This window comes from Marmota marmota, unplaced genomic scaffold, assembly GCF_001458135.2.
Source record: "Marmota marmota marmota unplaced genomic scaffold, marMar, whole genome shotgun sequence".
NCBI classification, from domain to species: domain Eukaryota; kingdom Metazoa; phylum Chordata; class Mammalia; order Rodentia; family Sciuridae; genus Marmota; species Marmota marmota.
In genome coordinates this window covers 13,327,982-13,346,587 of record NW_026000221.1, presented here as the reverse complement: position 1 = coordinate 13,346,587, position 18,606 = coordinate 13,327,982, and the positions used below count along the sequence as shown (strand labels likewise).

General features: G+C 41.7%; 1 protein-coding gene across 1 annotated transcript in view; it reads right to left on the bottom strand.

The window, feature by feature from the left end:
• Cmtm4 (CKLF like MARVEL transmembrane domain containing 4) overlaps positions 1-18,606 on the bottom strand; it is a 56,186-nt gene extending 37,580 nt beyond the window's left edge. The window contains exon 1 of the mRNA XM_015488643.2: positions 18,416-18,606. Coding sequence (XP_015344129.1) covers positions 18,416-18,601 — 186 coding nt within the window. The 5' untranslated portion in view covers positions 18,602-18,606. The remainder of the gene's footprint in view (positions 1-18,415) is intronic.

Sequence of the window (18,606 nt, the reverse complement as noted above, 5' to 3'; positions counted from 1 at the left end):
TGGAAAGACTCCTACTCTTAGTGGGGAAAAAAAGAAAGTATCTGAGATACATACCTACAATGGCAAACTACTCATCCATTAAAAAAAAAAATGAACTATTGATAAAACACAACCACATGAATGAATCTCAAGTGCATTATACAAATGAAAGACAGTCTCAAAAGTACATATCGTATGATTTCATTTCTATAACATTCTGGAAAATACAAAGCTATAGTCATGAGAAACAGATGCGTGATCACCAAAAATTGGGAGAGACTATGAAAGAATAAATGTTGTGGGCTAAAACTCTTCTGTATCCTAATGTGGTAATGACTAAATGAATGTGTGCATGAGTGCATATGTGCATGTATACATTAAAACTCATAGAACTGTACATCAAAATTTTTCAATGTACTGCATATTAATTTTAAAAACAGAATAGTGGAGACGACCACCATTGTTGGCATGTGCCCAAGCTTCTATAATGCAAATTTTTGCCAGTTTATTTATGCTCTCAAAGAAAATGATGTACATTCCCTAATTAGATTTTTTTGTTTAATTCAAATTCAAGATATGACAAATTATAAATTAGTTTTAGTCATTTCTTCCAGATTCAAAAGAGAAAACAGAGCCTTCAATTTTGCCACTCAATCTTGAAACAAAAGATGAATTTTCAAAATGGTAACCAAAACAAAAGCAAGACAGTGTCTACTAGACAGGGCCAACCAGAAAGGCTAAAGCATACTGCTCAGAAATTTGCTGTACACATGATTTGTACTCTTTGGTACATATTCTGTATTTCCATAAAAGGTTCTTAAAAGCACCGGGTACAGAGGCACACATCTGTAACCCCAGCAACTTGGGAGGCTGAGGCAGCCTTAGTAACTTAGCAAGATCCTATCTCAAAATAAAAAGGGTTAGAACCTGGTGGTAAAGTGCCTCTGGGTCTAACTCCTAGTTAAACAAAAGTTCTTAAAAACAAAAAACAAAAATTTCTTAAAAGTAACAATGTAAATTTATATTTGTAATTCCAAAAGCCAGTAGGTTTTATACCCAATGATGAACTATAGAACAGCATTTATAATATCCCATTTCTTTAGGTTTGCACACCCAGAAACAAGTCTAGAATGACACACCTAATTACTAATGAAGGTCATTCTCTCTAACTGATGAGAACACTGGCAATTTTTACTTGTTTCTTCATTTTTCCACTATAGTCTGATTTTCTTTTAAACAGACACAAATATTTTTATAATCAGAAAGTAATTTTTTTTCCATCCTGGAAAATGGCATTCAAGTTAAAAATGTGGTATTTATAACACAGACAAATGTGTATATGAATTTAACTGTGAGCTCCTTGACATAAAGGAGCTTTGTAAGCCTCGTCCAGCACCAGATTCCCCAAAGACACTTCGCCAGATGTGAGGCTGGAGCAGGAAAATGGAAATAGGGAAGGTTTCTCAAGAGAAGCAGTAACTTGGAGAGTCTGAATAAAGGGGAGTAAGGAATCAGACCAGTGGCAAGGGTGACTGGACTTGGAAGTAACAAAGAGGGAGAGTGGCTACTGGGAGAGAACAAAAGTATACAGGGGGACATGGACATGTGGAAGAGGTGTCAGGGAAAGAGCAGAGCTGAAGCAAAGGCCTGTCATGGGGACAGAAAGAGTGGTTTCATGGAAGACCAGTGTCTGACCCCTCCTGGAGCTGCCCATCCCATCCCTACTCCTTTCCCCTCCTGCCCCAAGGGAAGTGGCCCCAAGCTGTTCCTCACATAGGGTGTCAAGCTCAAGACCTTGAGGTATCATACACAAGGGGGATGGGTACCTCGCAGCAGGGCACCAACCCCCCTAACTTGGCCTAGCTGGGAAAAACTCCACCCAGTCATACGCTCTCAGGGATTTAATCACCAACAGCAAACTGGCATCAGAGAGAGCAGGTGATCAGGAAAGAACATTTTAAATACAGTCTATCAGAACAGATCATCCGTATAATCTATTACATGTAGAAAATGTAATGCCTGCAACTTTAACATTTAATACTCCTCTGACCCTTAAGAGTTACTGGGGGCAGTGGCACACATCTGTAATCCTAGTTGCACAGGAGGCTAAGGTAGGAGGATAAAAAGTTTGAGGTTAGCCTCAGCAACTTAACAAGATCCTAAGCAACTCGATGAGAAAATGCCTCAAAATAAATTAAATCAATTGGGATGTAGCTCAGTGGTAAAGCACCCCTGGGTTCAATCAACACCCCCCACCCCCGCCAAAAAAGTTGTTTTGGGAGGTTATGCGAGTATAAAACAGAAAATGCCTAAGTGTACACACCATAGATTCTGAATGTTGTACTGCACTGTGTGCAGCCAGTTAACAGTGCAATGTGGCTTGTTCTACTAGGCCTCTTAATAAGGCATTCATTCCTTAAAGCCAGGGATTGTGTTTTCCACTGCAAACGAGTCAGGCAGCAATGTTTTTCACATACTTCCCCTTGCAGTCTACTTACTTTCAAACACAGTATTTTCTCCTCTTGGCAAGGATCCACAGGTACCGAGAATACTCCTTCCCTTTTAGTTTGCACCTTCCACTTGCTCCTTGACAGACTCACTCATGGGACTCTTTCAGGCCAATGATGGCCAGTCCTCAGCTGTCTAGACAAGACAGTGCCATATCCTGCCCTTCATATTGGGGCCATAGGCCCTGTATCACACCAGCCGATTTTTGTCCTCAAGTTCTCAGACCAAGGCAGTCAGTGTTCATGAGTCCCTGGCAAGCACAGACAAGCCTGACAGATGGGTAACCCTGCATAAGTTGGCAGCTCTTGGTTGGCCTCAGGCTAAAGCAAGGCCAGAGTGGCACTGGGCAGAGCCAACATCACTTTCAGACAATATCGGGTCACAGTCTATGAAGGGAACTCATGGGTCCTTTGGGGCTCCGGGGCCACAGGATGCCTTGACCAGGCAAGCTAGAAAGAAAAATTGAGCACTACTGAGTAAAAGTAAAAGCCCCAAGATTAGTGAGCCCCAGTTGCTGCCTTCCAGTTTCTCTTGAAGGCCTGGATTTCCTGCAGCAAATCCAAAGGAACCCCATGAACCTACACGTGGCAACTGAGAGCTGACCAGCACCCGCTGCAGTACTAGCAGCAGCCTGGCCATTCACAAAGGCCTCTTGCACATCTCAGCAGAAACCCCAGAGTGGAAAGCCCATGGTAGTTTGCACCCACCTCTGGTTTAGTTGTGGTGTCCCCCCAAAGCTCATGTGAGACAATGCAAGGAGGTTCGGAGGAGAAATGATTGGGTTATAACCTTAATCCAATCAGTGACTTAATCCCTAGTGGGATAAACTGAGTGGTAACTGAAGGTAGATGGGGTGTGGCTGGAGGAAGTAGTTAATTGGAGATATGGCTTTGGGGTATATATTTTATACCTGGAGAGTGGAGATCTCTCTCTCTCTCTCTCTCTCTCTCTCTCTCTCTCTCTCTCTGCTTTCTGATCATTATGTGAGCTGTTTCCCCTCTACTGCACTCTTCCACCATGATGTTCTGCCTCACCTCAAGCCTCAAGGAATGGAGCCAGCCTTCTATGGACTAAGACCTCTGAAACTGTGAACCCCTAAATTAATCTTTTCTCCTTTACAGTTGTTCTGATTGGGTCCTTTAGTCACAGTGGTGAAAAAGCTGATTTAAAAAACTACCCAATGGTAGTTTTGATAACTTAAGTTTTGACATTTGATAACTTAGGTTTTGAGAGAAACTCAGAGTTTTTAATTATATCCAACAAATGAAAGCTCTAGCTAAAATAAATTGGCAAGTCATCTGTTTATCTGTATTCATTCAGTCAGTCATTGGTTTTGAATGCATCATCATCTGCACACATGGAAGAAAATGCTGGAAGGTACTGCATATGCTTATTAATTCAAAATAAATCTGTTTTAAACACTGTATGTGGAGCATATCTGAAGTACACTTTTGCTTGGTTTATAATCACACTCCTATTTAACTTATCATCACAGTTAAGCCATGTCTATAAAATAAATGTCCCAATTAAATAATCAAGACATAAGCTACTGGGAGAGCATTTGCCTAGTATTCCAAAGACCCTGGGTTTGATCATCTAGCACTATCAAAAGATAAAAATTAAAAATTAAAAAAATAACATAAGCCATTCCATACAGTACTTTTGTGCCAATTCGGAAGAGATCCTGGTCTGGATGGGAGCTTAGCTTGACCAGAGGATAGCAAATTTAAAATGGCAACCCCCTCTGAGCTGACAAATTGAGAATGGACAACCTTTCCTCCCAGCGGATACTCCAGACCTGGGACATATGACTGGACAAACAGAGCATTCAAGTTGGATCTCAGCCTCCCTCATCCTCTCAACTAGACTAATTGTGTAGCACACAACCTATCCAACTGTGCAAAGTGGCCTTAGACTATAGTGACTTACAGAAGGATGTTGGGGAACTTTCTTTATTCTTCTTCTTTTTTAAAATATTTTTTAGTTGTAGATGGACACCATACCTTTATTTTATTTATTTTTATGTGGTGCTGAGGATTGAACCCAGTGCCTCACATGTGCTAGGCGAGCGCTCTACCATTGAGCCACAACCCCAGCCCCTCTTTGTTCTTCTTTGAAAAGAAGATCATTGAGTCAATCTGATTAAATTCTGTACTTGGAAGGTCTAAATGATCTGTGTGTTAAGTATTAAGAAGTTTACTGTTGCAGGGCACAATGCCACAGTCTTATAATCCCAGCTGTTCAGAAGACTGAGGTAGAAGGATAGCAAGTTCCAGGGCAGCCTCAGCAACTCAGCAAGGACCTAAGCAACCAAGACCCTGTCCCAGGGTCATACACATAAACATAAAAAGAGCTGGGCACATAGCTCAGCAGTAATTACCCTGGGTTCAATCCCCAGTTTAAAAAAAAAAAAAAAAAAAAGTAGTGGTTTACAATTGTATACAGCAACATATTTTTTTTTTTCCAAATTTAACTTTGTTTTCATTTATACCAATCTGGTCCTGAGACACAATAATAGATTTTATAATTGTTTGAAAAAAAAATGCAAGCAGCCTTCAGAACTCCATGGAGCTAGACACAATGTTCTACAAACCACTGGCCCTGCAGGGCTCCCCTTGGGCTTCATTCAGCCTGGCAACTTCATTCATCTAACTAGCTTGACAACTCCTGGGCCTCTAAAGCTGAAGCTTTTCCAAAGCATCCAACAAAGATGATGGAAGTGAAGTGCAGGCATACGCAGCATCTGCCAGGCAACCTTACCAAAGCCTTGGAGCCAAATACCACAGGAACACACTCACCAACATCCTTGCCATTGCCGTGTACTTCAGTACCACACACACCATCATGCAATGCAGAATGACTTACCTGTGACAGTGGGGGCCTTTTTGCCCAGTTTCAGCTCCAAAACCACACTCTAAAAAGAATATAGACAAATATGCTGACAAATTATCCTGATCTCATTTCACTAGCATAAAAATTAAGGAACTAAAAAGCAAAAGTACATCTATCAACAAGAAGGGTATCTTAGGGGCTTGGGATGTGGCTTAAGTGGTAGCGCGCTTGCTTGGCATGTGTGAGGCTCTGGGTTTGATCCTCAGCACCACATAAAAATAAAATAAAGATATTGTATCCACCTAAAACTAAAAAATAAATATATATATAAAAAAGAAGGGTCTCTTAAATCCAAGTCTGGGGCTCCTCACCAGCTGCCTGGTCCAGTATATTCACTCAGGCAATTTGCCTAGACTGGAGTCCTTTAAACAGAAGAGCAAAGATGAAGGCTTGATTTGTCATATATAGTGTTTCTTTCCTAAGCTACTATCCTAAAAATGCCTAAGGCTCTTCACAATTCATTAATCTCCCCCATAATCACATAATGGAATAAGAAAGATTATCAAGGGGTTGGGGGATGTAACTTAGTGGTAGAGTGCTTGCCTAGAAAACAAAGAAAAGAAAAGACAGAAATATGATGAAAATTCATAAACTGTCCCTGTTATAGTTTGGATCTGAATGTTCCCAGTGGTTCCCAGATGGTGGTGCTATTGGGAGGTAGCTGAAACTAAGAGGTGCAGCTTAGCTGAAAGAAGTAGGTCACTGGGGGTATGCCTTTGAAAGGAATACCAGACTGACCCCTTCTTCCCTCCTTTTCTCTTTTCTCTCTCTCTCTCTCTCTCTCTCTCTCTCTCTCCCTCTCTCCCCGCTGCCATAGGTGAGCAGCTTTGCTCCACCATGTACTCACTGCCATATGTTCTGCCTTGCCAGAGGCCCAAAGATAAGGTTGAGTAACCATGAACTGAAACTATGAACCAAAATAAATCTTTTTTCCTTTTAATTTTTCTCAGATATGTTGTCACAGTAACAGAAATCTGATTACTACAGTCCCATATCTGGCTTCACAATAAGGAAAGGATCAAACCTGTACCCCAGGCCAAAGGAAAGAACACCAGCCCAAGATTCAGGTTCCAGGACCACCAACAAACTGGGTTGCCACTGGCAAGTTACAACTTCTCTAATGGTCGGATTTCTCACCAGTAGGATAAAGGAGAAACACTTGTGGATGGTCTCAAAATACTGAGTTTCTGACTGTACTGAGAAACATTGAACTTTCATTATTGATTGACATCATGCTGTCACCTTCAACATGAATTAGCTCTTTTTCTTTTCTTCCTGGACTTGGGACTTGTACCAAACTTATCAATCCATCAGACCGAACTTGTATGAGCTGGCAAACACTTGCCAAACATCCAAGAATTCACCACTATGGACCCTGAACAGAAGAAAATAAGGTGCTCGGGGTTGGAGTCATGCCTCAGTGGTAAAGCACTGCCTACCACATGTGAGGCACTAGGTTCAATCCTCAGCACCACATAAAAATAAATATAAAATAAAACAAAGGTATTATGTCCATCCACAACTGAAAAGAAAATAGGGTCCTGCTATGTAAATAAGTACAAACTTATCACAATAAAACACAGAGATCCATCATCCAAGTGTGTTCAGAAAGCCAGTGTCTTGAAAGAAGGACATACGTGATGTAAGCTAGTGCTCTATCACAGTACAACACAGGACACAGGACATCAATCAAGGCAAAGAATAAACAATGAGGAAGGGCCAGCAGGAAGAGGGAGGAACAAAGGCCTCTGCCTCACCCCAACCCAGTCAATTCTTGGGGTGTCTCCTGGCTGAGCAGGGGGTGGAGCAGTCCTGCAGCAGCAGCCTGCTACTGCAGAGGAAGAAGTTTCCAGCTAGGCTAAGGGGGCAAATATATTTGGATAGAACCTAAAAAGAAGACTGACTGGACCAGAACCTGGCCAGATAAGGCAGGAGGCACTGGCTATCAGTAATGGCTAATATTCACCAAGTTCTGTTCTGGGTTAGATAACTTCCATTCAATCTCACGCCAACACTCTGCTGGCAGGTAACCCTCCTACCTGTATTCCTGACCCTCTGGGCCTCACTTGAGGCTCTTAAAAGCCAGTCTGAGGCCTAAAGGGCATGGTTCTATGTGCAAATGGTCAAGATCTACTTTTCTTAAGAAAAATAACCAGAGGGGCTCGGGTTGTGGCTCAGTGGCAGAGCACTTGCCTAGCATGTGTGAGGCACTGGGTTCAATCCTCAGTACCACATAAAAATAAATAAAATAAAGGCATGATGACTATCTACAACTACAAAAAAAGAAAAAAGAAAGAAAGAAAAGTAACCAGAGAAAAACAAAAACAAAAAACAGTAGAGAAATCTAGAGTGAGGACCAGAAGGCCAAACAGGATGCTCATCCAGCAACCCAGATACTTAAGGATCACCCTCAAGCTACAGGAGCAGAGGAAAGAGAGAAAAGGAGATAAATGAAATTTGAAGAATCTGACATATATGGCTTAGATATAAATATCTGCCCAAACCCTTTCCTGTGAGGTCACCATCTCAAGATAAACCAAACAATTCTGAAATGGACCAAAAAGGTTACTGAGTAACTTCAATGGAAAACTAGACCTTGTTACTAACTTTCCAAGTTCTAATCCTATGGAACTTGCACTCTTCATATCTTTGAGTTATTTTACAACTGTTAAGCTGTATATAACTAACAGCAGTGCAAATGGTTCCTGTCCATAGACAGGCAAATGAATTCTGTCTGAGAAACAGAATTGATCCCACTACAAGTAAAGCTGCATCCACTTGAAATCCATTTCATGGAATGTATACATACCTACTCTAAAAATTTTTCTTTGAAGAGTTTATATATATACACACACACACACATACACAAACAAACATACATACACACACACACACACACACAAATATCTTTTATTTATTTATTTTTATGTGGTGCTGAAGATTGAATCCAGTGCCTCATGCATGCGAGGCAAGCACTCCACCATTGAGGTACAACCCCAGCCCAGTTTGTAACATCTTACTGGCTCCCTCATTAATAAAATCATTTATATTTGCATGAGTCATGACATTATCCTTTAAAAATTATACTCTAAAACTCAGAAACCCAGGGCTGAGGATATAGAGTGCTTGCCTAGCATATATGAAGCTCTGGGTTCAACCCCCAGCACAAGCAAAAATAAATGCACAAAAAATGAAATTCACAAACCCAAGTCCAAAAGAGCACAATACTCTGTATTAGCTGCTCTAAGAAGGGTAAAGGTAAAGGTGAAGTGCCTCTGGGTTCAAACCCCAGTATTAAGGGGAAAAAAAAAAAAAAGGAAAAGGCCCCAAAGGTTGATAATTCTTCCAACCCCAATACCCTGCTGGCAAACTGGAGGTCCATCTCATGTCTCTCTCCCCCACCAGCAATCAGGGGCTGCAGCTTACTCCTGAGTTTTGTCTAAGCACCTAACCTGATCCTGGCACTCAAATTTATATAAAGAAGTATCCACCAAACTGGGTGTGGTTACATATGACTAGAATCCTAGATACCCAGGAGGCTCCAGAGTCTGAGGCTCAATCAGGCCACTTAGACCCTATCTCAAAAACAAAACAAACAACAACAACAACAAAAATCAGCAACTACCACTAGAAGAGTTGCTATCCCTGGGTTTTTCTTCCCTTTTCTTTTTCCTCCCCTGACCCCCACAGCCCTGGCACAAAAATCTTTGAGCCTCAAACTGTTTTTCATAGCTGTGCTGGAATAAATGGGAAACCACAAAAATGAAGGCTTCTACTGCTCCCGTCATCAAATCACAGTGGCAATAAAGAAATCATCCAGAACTCTCCACAATTTAACTTTGAGCATTTTAAGTGTTTGTTAACTCATTTAAGTCCCAAATTTAATTGGCCATATGAAATTTTCAGAAACAAAATTCAATATTTTTTTTCCAGGGTGAACCCAGGGCATTATGCACACTAGGCATGTGCTCTACCACTAAGCTATACCCCAGCCCCCAAGTCAAAATTCTGGACTACAGTATTTCTTAGGACCCTCTCCAGCCCTCATTGAGATCACCCCACGGTTTTTACTTTAAATCAGAGAGCTTTGTAAGAACAGCCACTATGACCCTTGGCCCCAACCCCAGCTGGAGTTTTTTACATTTACACTGTCTACTACTCTAAGGGGTCTCAAAATATACTGGCTTGGCAGAGAGGATCAACTCTTTCTTTCTCTGAACATGTTAATCAGAAAGCGGACAGCTTCAATAATGATAGAATCCCCGGTTTTCATTTTACACTTTTCTAAGCAAAACGCTTGGCAAAGCTTCCTATGGTTTCCCCCCACTTTTACAAAAATCTGTCTCCTAAGCAAAAGCTTCTGTTTCCCAGTGGCAGTAGACACTCTTTAAAAAAAAAAAGTTAAAAACAGAAAAAGTCATTACGATAGCATTTTATTTCCATATTTTCTCCCCAATATTTTCCACTTAAAACAGAGTCCTTTAGTTTATAAATATATATTGTTTTTCCATGAATTCCATGTTTTCAAATAACTTGACCACACAAACTGTGTTAATTATCTATTATTTTTTCTTTCTTTTATCAAAACAAACACATATTCAACTGTTTATTCATCATCTTATTAGTACCAGGCACTATTTTAGACACTGGGCACACAGCAGAAAACTCAACAGGAAGACTCTACTCTCATGGAACTTACCAATGAAGAGTAATAAAGCAGCGCAGGAGGACAAAGAGTGGGAGAAGTGTCCTGCCATAAACACAGTCAATAGGGAAGGGCTCTCTTTAAGCAGGTACCTGAAGAACAGAGCCAAGTGGGCATCCTCAGGAACAGGGTGAAGGATGGAAAAATAAATCCCAAGTGCCAAGACTGAGGTAGAAGTATATTCATCAAAACATTAACCAATACTAAGAGTTGGGGATGTAGCTCAGTGGTAAAGCACTTGCCATGCCATCCCCAGCACCACAAGAAAAAAAAAAAGTTAAACAAAGCATCTGATCCATATAAATAATCAGTACAATAAAATTCTAGTTAAAGAAATTTGCCTTATTTTGCTTAGTACAGTTTATATTAGTGTTTCTGAAATATAATTAGTACTCAGTCCTTCATTCTATCTCAGTCCCCCATTATTTCCTTAATAAATTCTAAGGATGACCCCAGAGAACCCCATTCTGAAAACCAATGACCAAACCCTCTCATTGTATGCAAAACAAATCCACACTCAAGGCACACTGGGATGAAGGCAGAACCCCTTTTGAAGGGAGAATTTTTCACACAAAAATCCTCCCCATCAGTAAAGTTTTTAAAACAGGGCAGTTTCAAATGCTAAAAAAGCACAATCTTTTCTCCAAGGAGGTGCTACTTTCTGAATTCTGTACCCTTCCACTCATTTGTCCCCTCTTCAGCCAGATGCAGCCTCACTCTTGAGCCCTGAACCACTCTACACTGAGTTTAAATTGGCTCTTTGCTGCCACCCAGGATGCTGAGGTCACCCCCTTGGGCAGGGCTGCCTTGCTCTCTACTGTTCCTCCTCCTTCTGAAGTCTATCCTTCCTCCTTCTGAAGTCTCATATTGCTAAGGAATCCAAATCCCATCTCATCCTGCCCTGCTTTTTACTTCTCTTGTATATATAGCCTGTCTCCAAGGAATAATCTTATTTTTCCAAATAAAAATATCAGGACACATTGTAAATACATAGGTATGTGTTACATGAATTGCTATAATACAGTGTCTGAATTTCATAAATTAAAGTAAAATAATTTTTTAAAACTTAAGACTACTCTTATTCATAGTTTGATGAAGAAACATAGGAAATTGGGACTGTTTAGAAAAATATATTATCTGTGATCACTGTCACAGGCCTTCTGTCTCTATTCCATAAAAAATAACTTAATTTTTCCAATGAAATCTGACCTCATCCTACAAAAGGATTTAAAGCTACTTAATAAGGACACAAGAGGCAGTGGTAGCAGCTGTTTGTTAAAGGCTAAAATGCTGCTATGTGCAAGTTACTTTAACACCATTGGGAGGATCACTGAGGGGTTAAAATAAAAATCAGCTGTGATTGTCATAAACACCTCAGCCCTAATGGGGTAAACCAAGCGAATGGTGCAGCTCAGGTATATCCTGTACCACTTCTAGGCTGGAAATAGGTCTCTCTCAGGCACTCAAGTAGGCATTTGTTTTAGTCAACAACAGAATACCTGAGACTGAGGTAACTGATAAAGAAAAGAGGCTTCTTTTGGCTTACAGTTCTGGAAGCTGAGAAGTCTAAGAGTGTTATGGTTCAGATGTGAGGTATCCCCAAAAGCTCATGTGTGAGACAATATAAGAAGATTCAGAGTATATTTGGCTTGTGAGTCTTAATCAGTGAATTAATTCCCTGATAGGGATTAACTGGGTGGTAACTGAAGTGGAGGGGTTTGGCTGGAGGAGATGGGCACTGAGGGCATGGCTTTGGGGTATATACTTGTATCTGGCAAACAGAGGACTCTCTCAGCTTCCTGATCATGGTATGAGCTGTTTCCCTCTGCCACACTCTTCTACCATCATGTCCTGCCTCACCTCGAGCTCCAAGGAATGGAGCCTACTGTTTATGGACTGAGACCTCTGAAACTGTGAGCCCCTAAGAAAACTTTTCCTCCTCTAAAGTTGTTCTGATTGGGTCCTTTTAGTCACAGCAGCAAAAAAGCTAACTAAAACAAAAGCCTGGCTCCAACAGCAGCTTAGCTTCTGGTGAGGGCCTTGTGTTGCTTCAACTTATGGTGGAAAGCAGAAGGACTAATGAGCATGTACAGGGGAGAGAGAGAACATGAGCAATAGACTTGCTTCATAACAACCCATTCTCATAGTAATGAATCTAGTCCTGCAAGGGCGAGAACTCACAGGAGAAAGGCATGAATCCATCCATGAGGGCTATATACCCATGGCCTAGACAATTCCCATTGCATCCCACCTCCTGACACTGCTGCACTGAGGAATTAAGGTTCCAACTTAACCTCTGAGGGACACACTCAAACCATGGCTTCATTCATTCTGGCAGAAGAGAAACATCCAAGACTCAGGAGGCACACTCAAGTCCTGTCCTTGCCTCTTGGCAACCTCTGCTGTTCATGACCTGGGAGAGATGCTCACTAATTTCTAATCAAGAAAAGTTCCTTCAGGGCTGGAGTTGTGGCTCAGTGACAGAGTGCTCACCCAGTTCATATGAGGCACTGGGTTCCATCCTCAGCACCACATAAAAATAAATAAAGGGGGCTGGGGATATATCTCAGTTGGTAGAGTGCTTGCCTCACATGCCAAGGCCCTGGGTTCCATCCCCAGCACTACAAAAATAGATAAACAAATAAAGGTATTGTGTCCATACAAATAAAGAAAGAAAAAGAAGGGCTGAGACTGTAGCTCAGTGATAGAATGTTTGCCTACTATGTGTGAGGCACTAGGTTCGATCCTTAGCACCACATAAAAAACTAAACAAATAAAGGCATGCTGCCCGACTACAACTATTAAACAAAAATTAAAAGAAAAAGCTCCTCCAGAGCTGTCAGGAAAAAAATAATTTGTTCCTGAAATGGTTAATCTGAATTGTCAACTTGATTGGATTAAGAGATGCCTGAGATTAAGAGGCTTCCAGATGAGTCCCTGAGGTTGTGTCTAAGAATGATTGGGATGTGGGATAGCAAACTGAAGTGGAGACCCTCCCTAAGTGCGTGGGCAGCACAATAGGTTGGAGGCTTGGATGGAATAAAAGTTGGAAGAACAAGGAAGTAATAACAGATACAAGCTTTTCTTCTTTGTGAACAGGTTTTTGACTGCTTCAGGGATTGCCTGAGGACATGAGACTCCAGCTCCTTCACTCTCCCAAAGTGGACTCTGCCAGTGACTCTCCAGCAAGTATCCAGAAGCCTTTGGTCCCAGACTAGGGTAGCATCATTGATCCCTCTTGTTCTGAGGCTTTGGTGTATTGGACTGCACAGCTACTGGTTACTACAGCTCTTCAGCTTGCAGATGGTCATTGTGATACTATACAGCTTCTGATTGTATAAGCCAATCTAATAAATCCCCTTTTATAATCATTCATATATATATATATATATATATATATATATCTCCTGTTGGTTCTGTTCCTTCTAGAGAACTCTGACTAATACAGGCCCTGTGGCAGGGGGAACTATAAGGACTTAACAGAGTTCACCCTTTCCCAGTCATCTGTATATATGGATAACCATATGGGAGACCTGTCATACACTGAGCCCTTCAAGGTAGGTTGTGGGAGAAAATATCAACCAAACCTGGGTTTTATTTTGTTCAATTTTTTTGGTACCAGGGATTGAACTCAGGGGCACTTAACCACCAAGCCACATCCGCAGCCCTTTTTTGTATTTTATTTAGAGACAGCGTTGCTTAGCGCCTTGCATTGCTGATGCTGGGTTTGAACTCACGATCCTCCTGCCCCAGCATCCAGAGCCTGGGTTTTGTTTTTTGGAATCTCAGGGATTGAACCTAGAGCTATGTGTATACTAGACAAATGCTCTACTATTGAACTACATCTCCCAACCACTCAGCAGTATTTTTTTTTTTAATGTTCGGGAATGTGATGGGGATTGCCCTTTGATGTAGTAAAAGCACTCCTTGAAATTTAATGACAAAAAAGTAAGTAACAGTTCAAAAGGGGAATTTAGGCTCTGTTCATGAGAACAGTTACTATACAGTCTAATAGCAAAAAGTTTGGAAATCATGGTCACAGGACTTTGCCACAGAGGCCCTTACACAGCCTTTGGAAACAAAAAATTCCAAAGTCCTGATCATTTGAGCCTGACATACTAAGATGATTTCTAACTTTCTTTAATGTTATAATGTTTTAATAAACAAAATCCATCAGCAGCAACAAATTTATTAATTACTTGATACTGTACATTTGAGAGAATCTGGGACTGATGAGCTCTACACCTTGGCTATGGCCAGGACACAAAATTGCATCTTTATAAATGTGGCTATTTTTACCTCATGTAGTTCCCTTAATTTATGTTCATAATGGATTTTAGTAAATATGCAATCTGGGGTTTTTGTTGTTGTCCTTTGTTTTTTAATACTGTCCCACCCCAGGACATCCTCCAGAAAGCAATTTTCAGTCAGAATTGTATTGACTGTCTTGAGATGAAAAACTGACAAAATTCCCATCAAATAAAAGATATGCCATTACCCAACCTGAAATGCAAATACCTCAATTTGCCTTTGAGCTACCTAAGAAAGCATCTTATTTTAACCTCCTAATTCTTACACTTCCTAAAATTCCCAAATAAGTCAGAGGTGATATGGTTAAGATTTCAAAATCAATAGAGCTTAAAAACTGGGGAAGGTAGGGGGTAATAGTGGAGATTAAACCCAGGGGAGCTTTACCCCTGAACTATTTCCCGAGTTCTTTTTATTATTTTGAGACAGGACCTCACTAAATGGCTGAGAATGGCCTCAAATTTGTCAAATTTGGGATACTCCTGCCTCAGCTTCCCTAGTCACTGGAATTATAGGCATGTGCCACTATGCCTGGTTAACAAAGCTAAAATTCTAATTTAACATCTCCTATTACCTATCTTATGTTATACAAAGTCCTAAACAAAGCATTGTCAGGTAAACTGGGCATGGAGGGACTCAATAAAGGGATATGAAGCAACCAGAGGTTTCTGAAGGGTCTTTCTGGAACAGACTTGTCTTTGAGAAGCCTATCCCCTAGTTCAGTCAGTGGAGGAGTGCAGCACCACAAGGGACCTACAAGCTTAGGAATAGCCCATGAAGAAAGTAAAAACCCTTCTAATCAAGTTTGTCACTCCAGCACTGAAAAAACTGACCCACAAGATACTAGGCTGCCTAACGACCAGAAAAACATCTTGATCTGGACAACTTCACTATTTAAAAAGTCTTGTCCTATCCAAGGCCTGTTCCCACATCATAGTCTTTACTATAGTATGCCCATATCATCCCAAGAGCAAAACTCTACTTTCAACCACATTGATTAAAAAATAATAAGCAAAAGGTCTACATACACTACACATATTTCATTAAATAGCATCTGGGAGCTAAAAACCAATATGTTCTCACAGAATTCACACTTGGGGAGGAAGGGGGATAATATAAGTCAATTGTTCAAATCAACTTTTTCTACAAAATGTGAACATTTATTGTTTGATAAAAACACTGTTGACATTGTCCCCAATAAGAGGTAAGTCCGGGTTTTGTTCTGAAAAGATATAATCTATGCAACTGCACTGATTAATTTTCATAATAATTCAGATTAGTGTTACTATCAAATGACATTCCACTTAAAAATTTAAATCATCAGCAAGTAAACTACATTTAATTAAAATATATAATTATGATGGAGGGGCAACATTTCAATCTCATTTCCTTAGAGACAGAAAATATTAATCAGCAATAATGACAGTTAACATTTATTACACACCAATTAAATATCTAATGAGATAGCTGCTGATTTTTATATGTTATCTCATTCTCTTAATCTTTCAAGAGAGGTACCGGCTCATTTTCCAGACAAACCTCAGGCTTATGGTTGACTTTTATTATGAGTGGTACTGTTAGAGCTGGTTGTAGCAGCTATGGGAGATTTTTTTTTTTACCATTAAGATGACACAGGTAAGTCTCACACATGTTTGACCACCTGGGGAATTTTATTAAAATGCAGATTATGATTCAGAAGGTCAAGGTAAATGAAGCCCCTGATTCCAAGAAGCTCTCAATCTCAAGGGGATTGAACTTTGGGGCTCTTTACCACTGAGCTACATCCCAGGCCTTTTTATTTTTGAGACAGGGTCTTGCTAAATTGCTGAGGCTGGCCCTGAAGCTGTAATCCTTCTATTTCAGCCTCCCAAATCACTGGGATTACAGGCATAAACCAGCACACCCAGACAAAAACCCAGATTTTTATCAAGGCTGAGCATCCAAGTACACCAAGACCACCAAGTCACCACACCCTTCAAGTAGGTAGGTCCCTTTCTCTCTCTCTCTCTCTTTCATATATATATGGTGGACACAATACCTTTATTTTATTTTTATGTGGTGCTGAGGATAGAATACATGCTAGGTGAGCACCCTTACCACTGAGCCACAACCCCAGCCTGCTGGCTATCTCTTGATGTTTAAATTCTAAAGAACAGGGCTGGGGATGTGGCTTAAGCGGTAGCGCGCTCGCCTGGCATGCGTGCGGCCCGGGTTCGATCCTCAGCACCACATACAAAGATGTTGTGTCCGCCGAAAACTAAAAAAAAAATATTAAAAAATTCTCTCTCTCTCTAAAAAAAATAAATAAATAAATTCTAAAGAACAGACAAATTGCAGAGGTAGGAGAGATTTTAGGGGCTGAGCCCCAAAGTTCTTCCAGATTAAAGCCCCCAAAACCACAATAGTACTTTTCTGAAAGGTAAATAAATACCATTGGCTTCCATTCCTGGCCATAGGTGAAATGTCCCACTAATGAGCTGATAATGCACACTCTGTACAAACTACTGAATTTCAATTATTTTACCAGATCTGTTGAGTGGCAAGTTAGTTTTCCATTGGCAAGTTCTATTTACTTTCAAAGGCCCACAGAGTAAACAAAGCAAGGTACTTGACAAGGTATTGTATTCCAACCAGGTCCAAGTTCAGTCCTACTGGGCCTTTTCTTATTCGTTTCTGATTATCTGTACTGTATTCAAACACTGGCTAGCTGCTGCTTTTAAGAAGTGATTATATAGCTCCTCCCCACCTCCTACATTCTCTTTGCTAACAGCAATGATACCTAACTACAAAACCAATATACCTTTGAGAACATTCTGGTTTACTAGATTAAGTTCAGCTTAAAAGTCTAGACAGATAACCTACTCCATTTATCTTTCTTTAAAATTCTTCAAAAATACCCCCAGCAATCATCAGAACAAGCCTCTCATCCATGACAGAGATAAAACAGTCTGTAATTCTGTGATTTACAAACACTGGGACCTTTATTTAAAGGGTGTTCACACATGATATTATTCCCAAAGAATGTTTATGTATGCACCCAAGTAAGTAAGCACAGGAGGACCAATGCTTAAAGCAATGAAATACTCATACATTGCAGTTGCATACAAATGGCTTTTGAGGATAGGGAGGTCTACCTGTGTAGAGGAGTATGTGGGACACACAGGTTTTTCAAGCTGCAGTATGCCTTGTCCACAATTGAGCTAAGCAACAGCCCAAAGAGGCCTATCTAACAGGAACAGAACTGACAGACCCATCCCCTGAACACCATGAGGCTAAAAATCAGGACCCTGAGAAATGAGTTCTATTATGGACAAGTCCAAAAGAAAGTTCCCTGTTTCTGTTACCTCCAAAACTGGCTGCTCTAATGGAGTGAATTAACTCTGGGTATCAACTGGGCAGTGCCAGACATCGGTGTTGGGCAGAGGATTCCGGGATGCTGAGGACTCAAACCTCTGCAGTAGAAACTGGAGACAGCAGGGAGATCTAGGCTCTCCACTGCATTTGGGCTACATGCCTCCCATTCAACAAATATTTACTGAGCGTCCACCATACACTAGGCACCCTTCTAGGCGCCAGGGAAGAAAGCAAGCAGCAGTCCTCAGTCTCCAGAGGCCGAGGCAAAGACCGTACGGTGGCTGAACGGGGCCCCTAAAACCTGCCACAGGTTGCTAAGTCAGAAAACCGCAAGATCCCTGGCGCCAGGCTCCACACATCACCAAGTCCAGTAATGAAGGCGGGAGTGGACAGGTAGGCCCGGGGACAGGTATGCTGGTAGACGACACACCTGAGGCTACCAGTTTGGGGAGGGCAGGCTCTAGCCGTGGGCCAAAGAACGGGGTAAGGGAGGACGGCCTGGGAACCCTGCCCGAGAGAGGGGTACGAGAAGCAGGGGCTCTGGCCCCGGGACGCGGCAGAGGCCGGCGGGGCCTGCGCCCCCGCAGCGGGAGTGGGAGCGGGGCGCGCGGAGGGAAGACGCGCGGCTAGGCCGCCGGCCCCGCACCTGGGGCTCCGCCCGGCACCTACCACTTGGGCGACCTTGAGGCGGCCGAGCGTGCCGCGCAGGTAGTCGGGGTCGCAGCGCAGGCCGGCCAGCCCGCGGCGCTGGCTCACCGGCTCGGTGGTGGGCTGGTACGGACTGCTGGCGCCCGAGATCATGGAGGTGCTCGAGGCCTCGCCCTCGAAGCCGTCCAGCTCCTCGCCGCTCCGCATGCTGC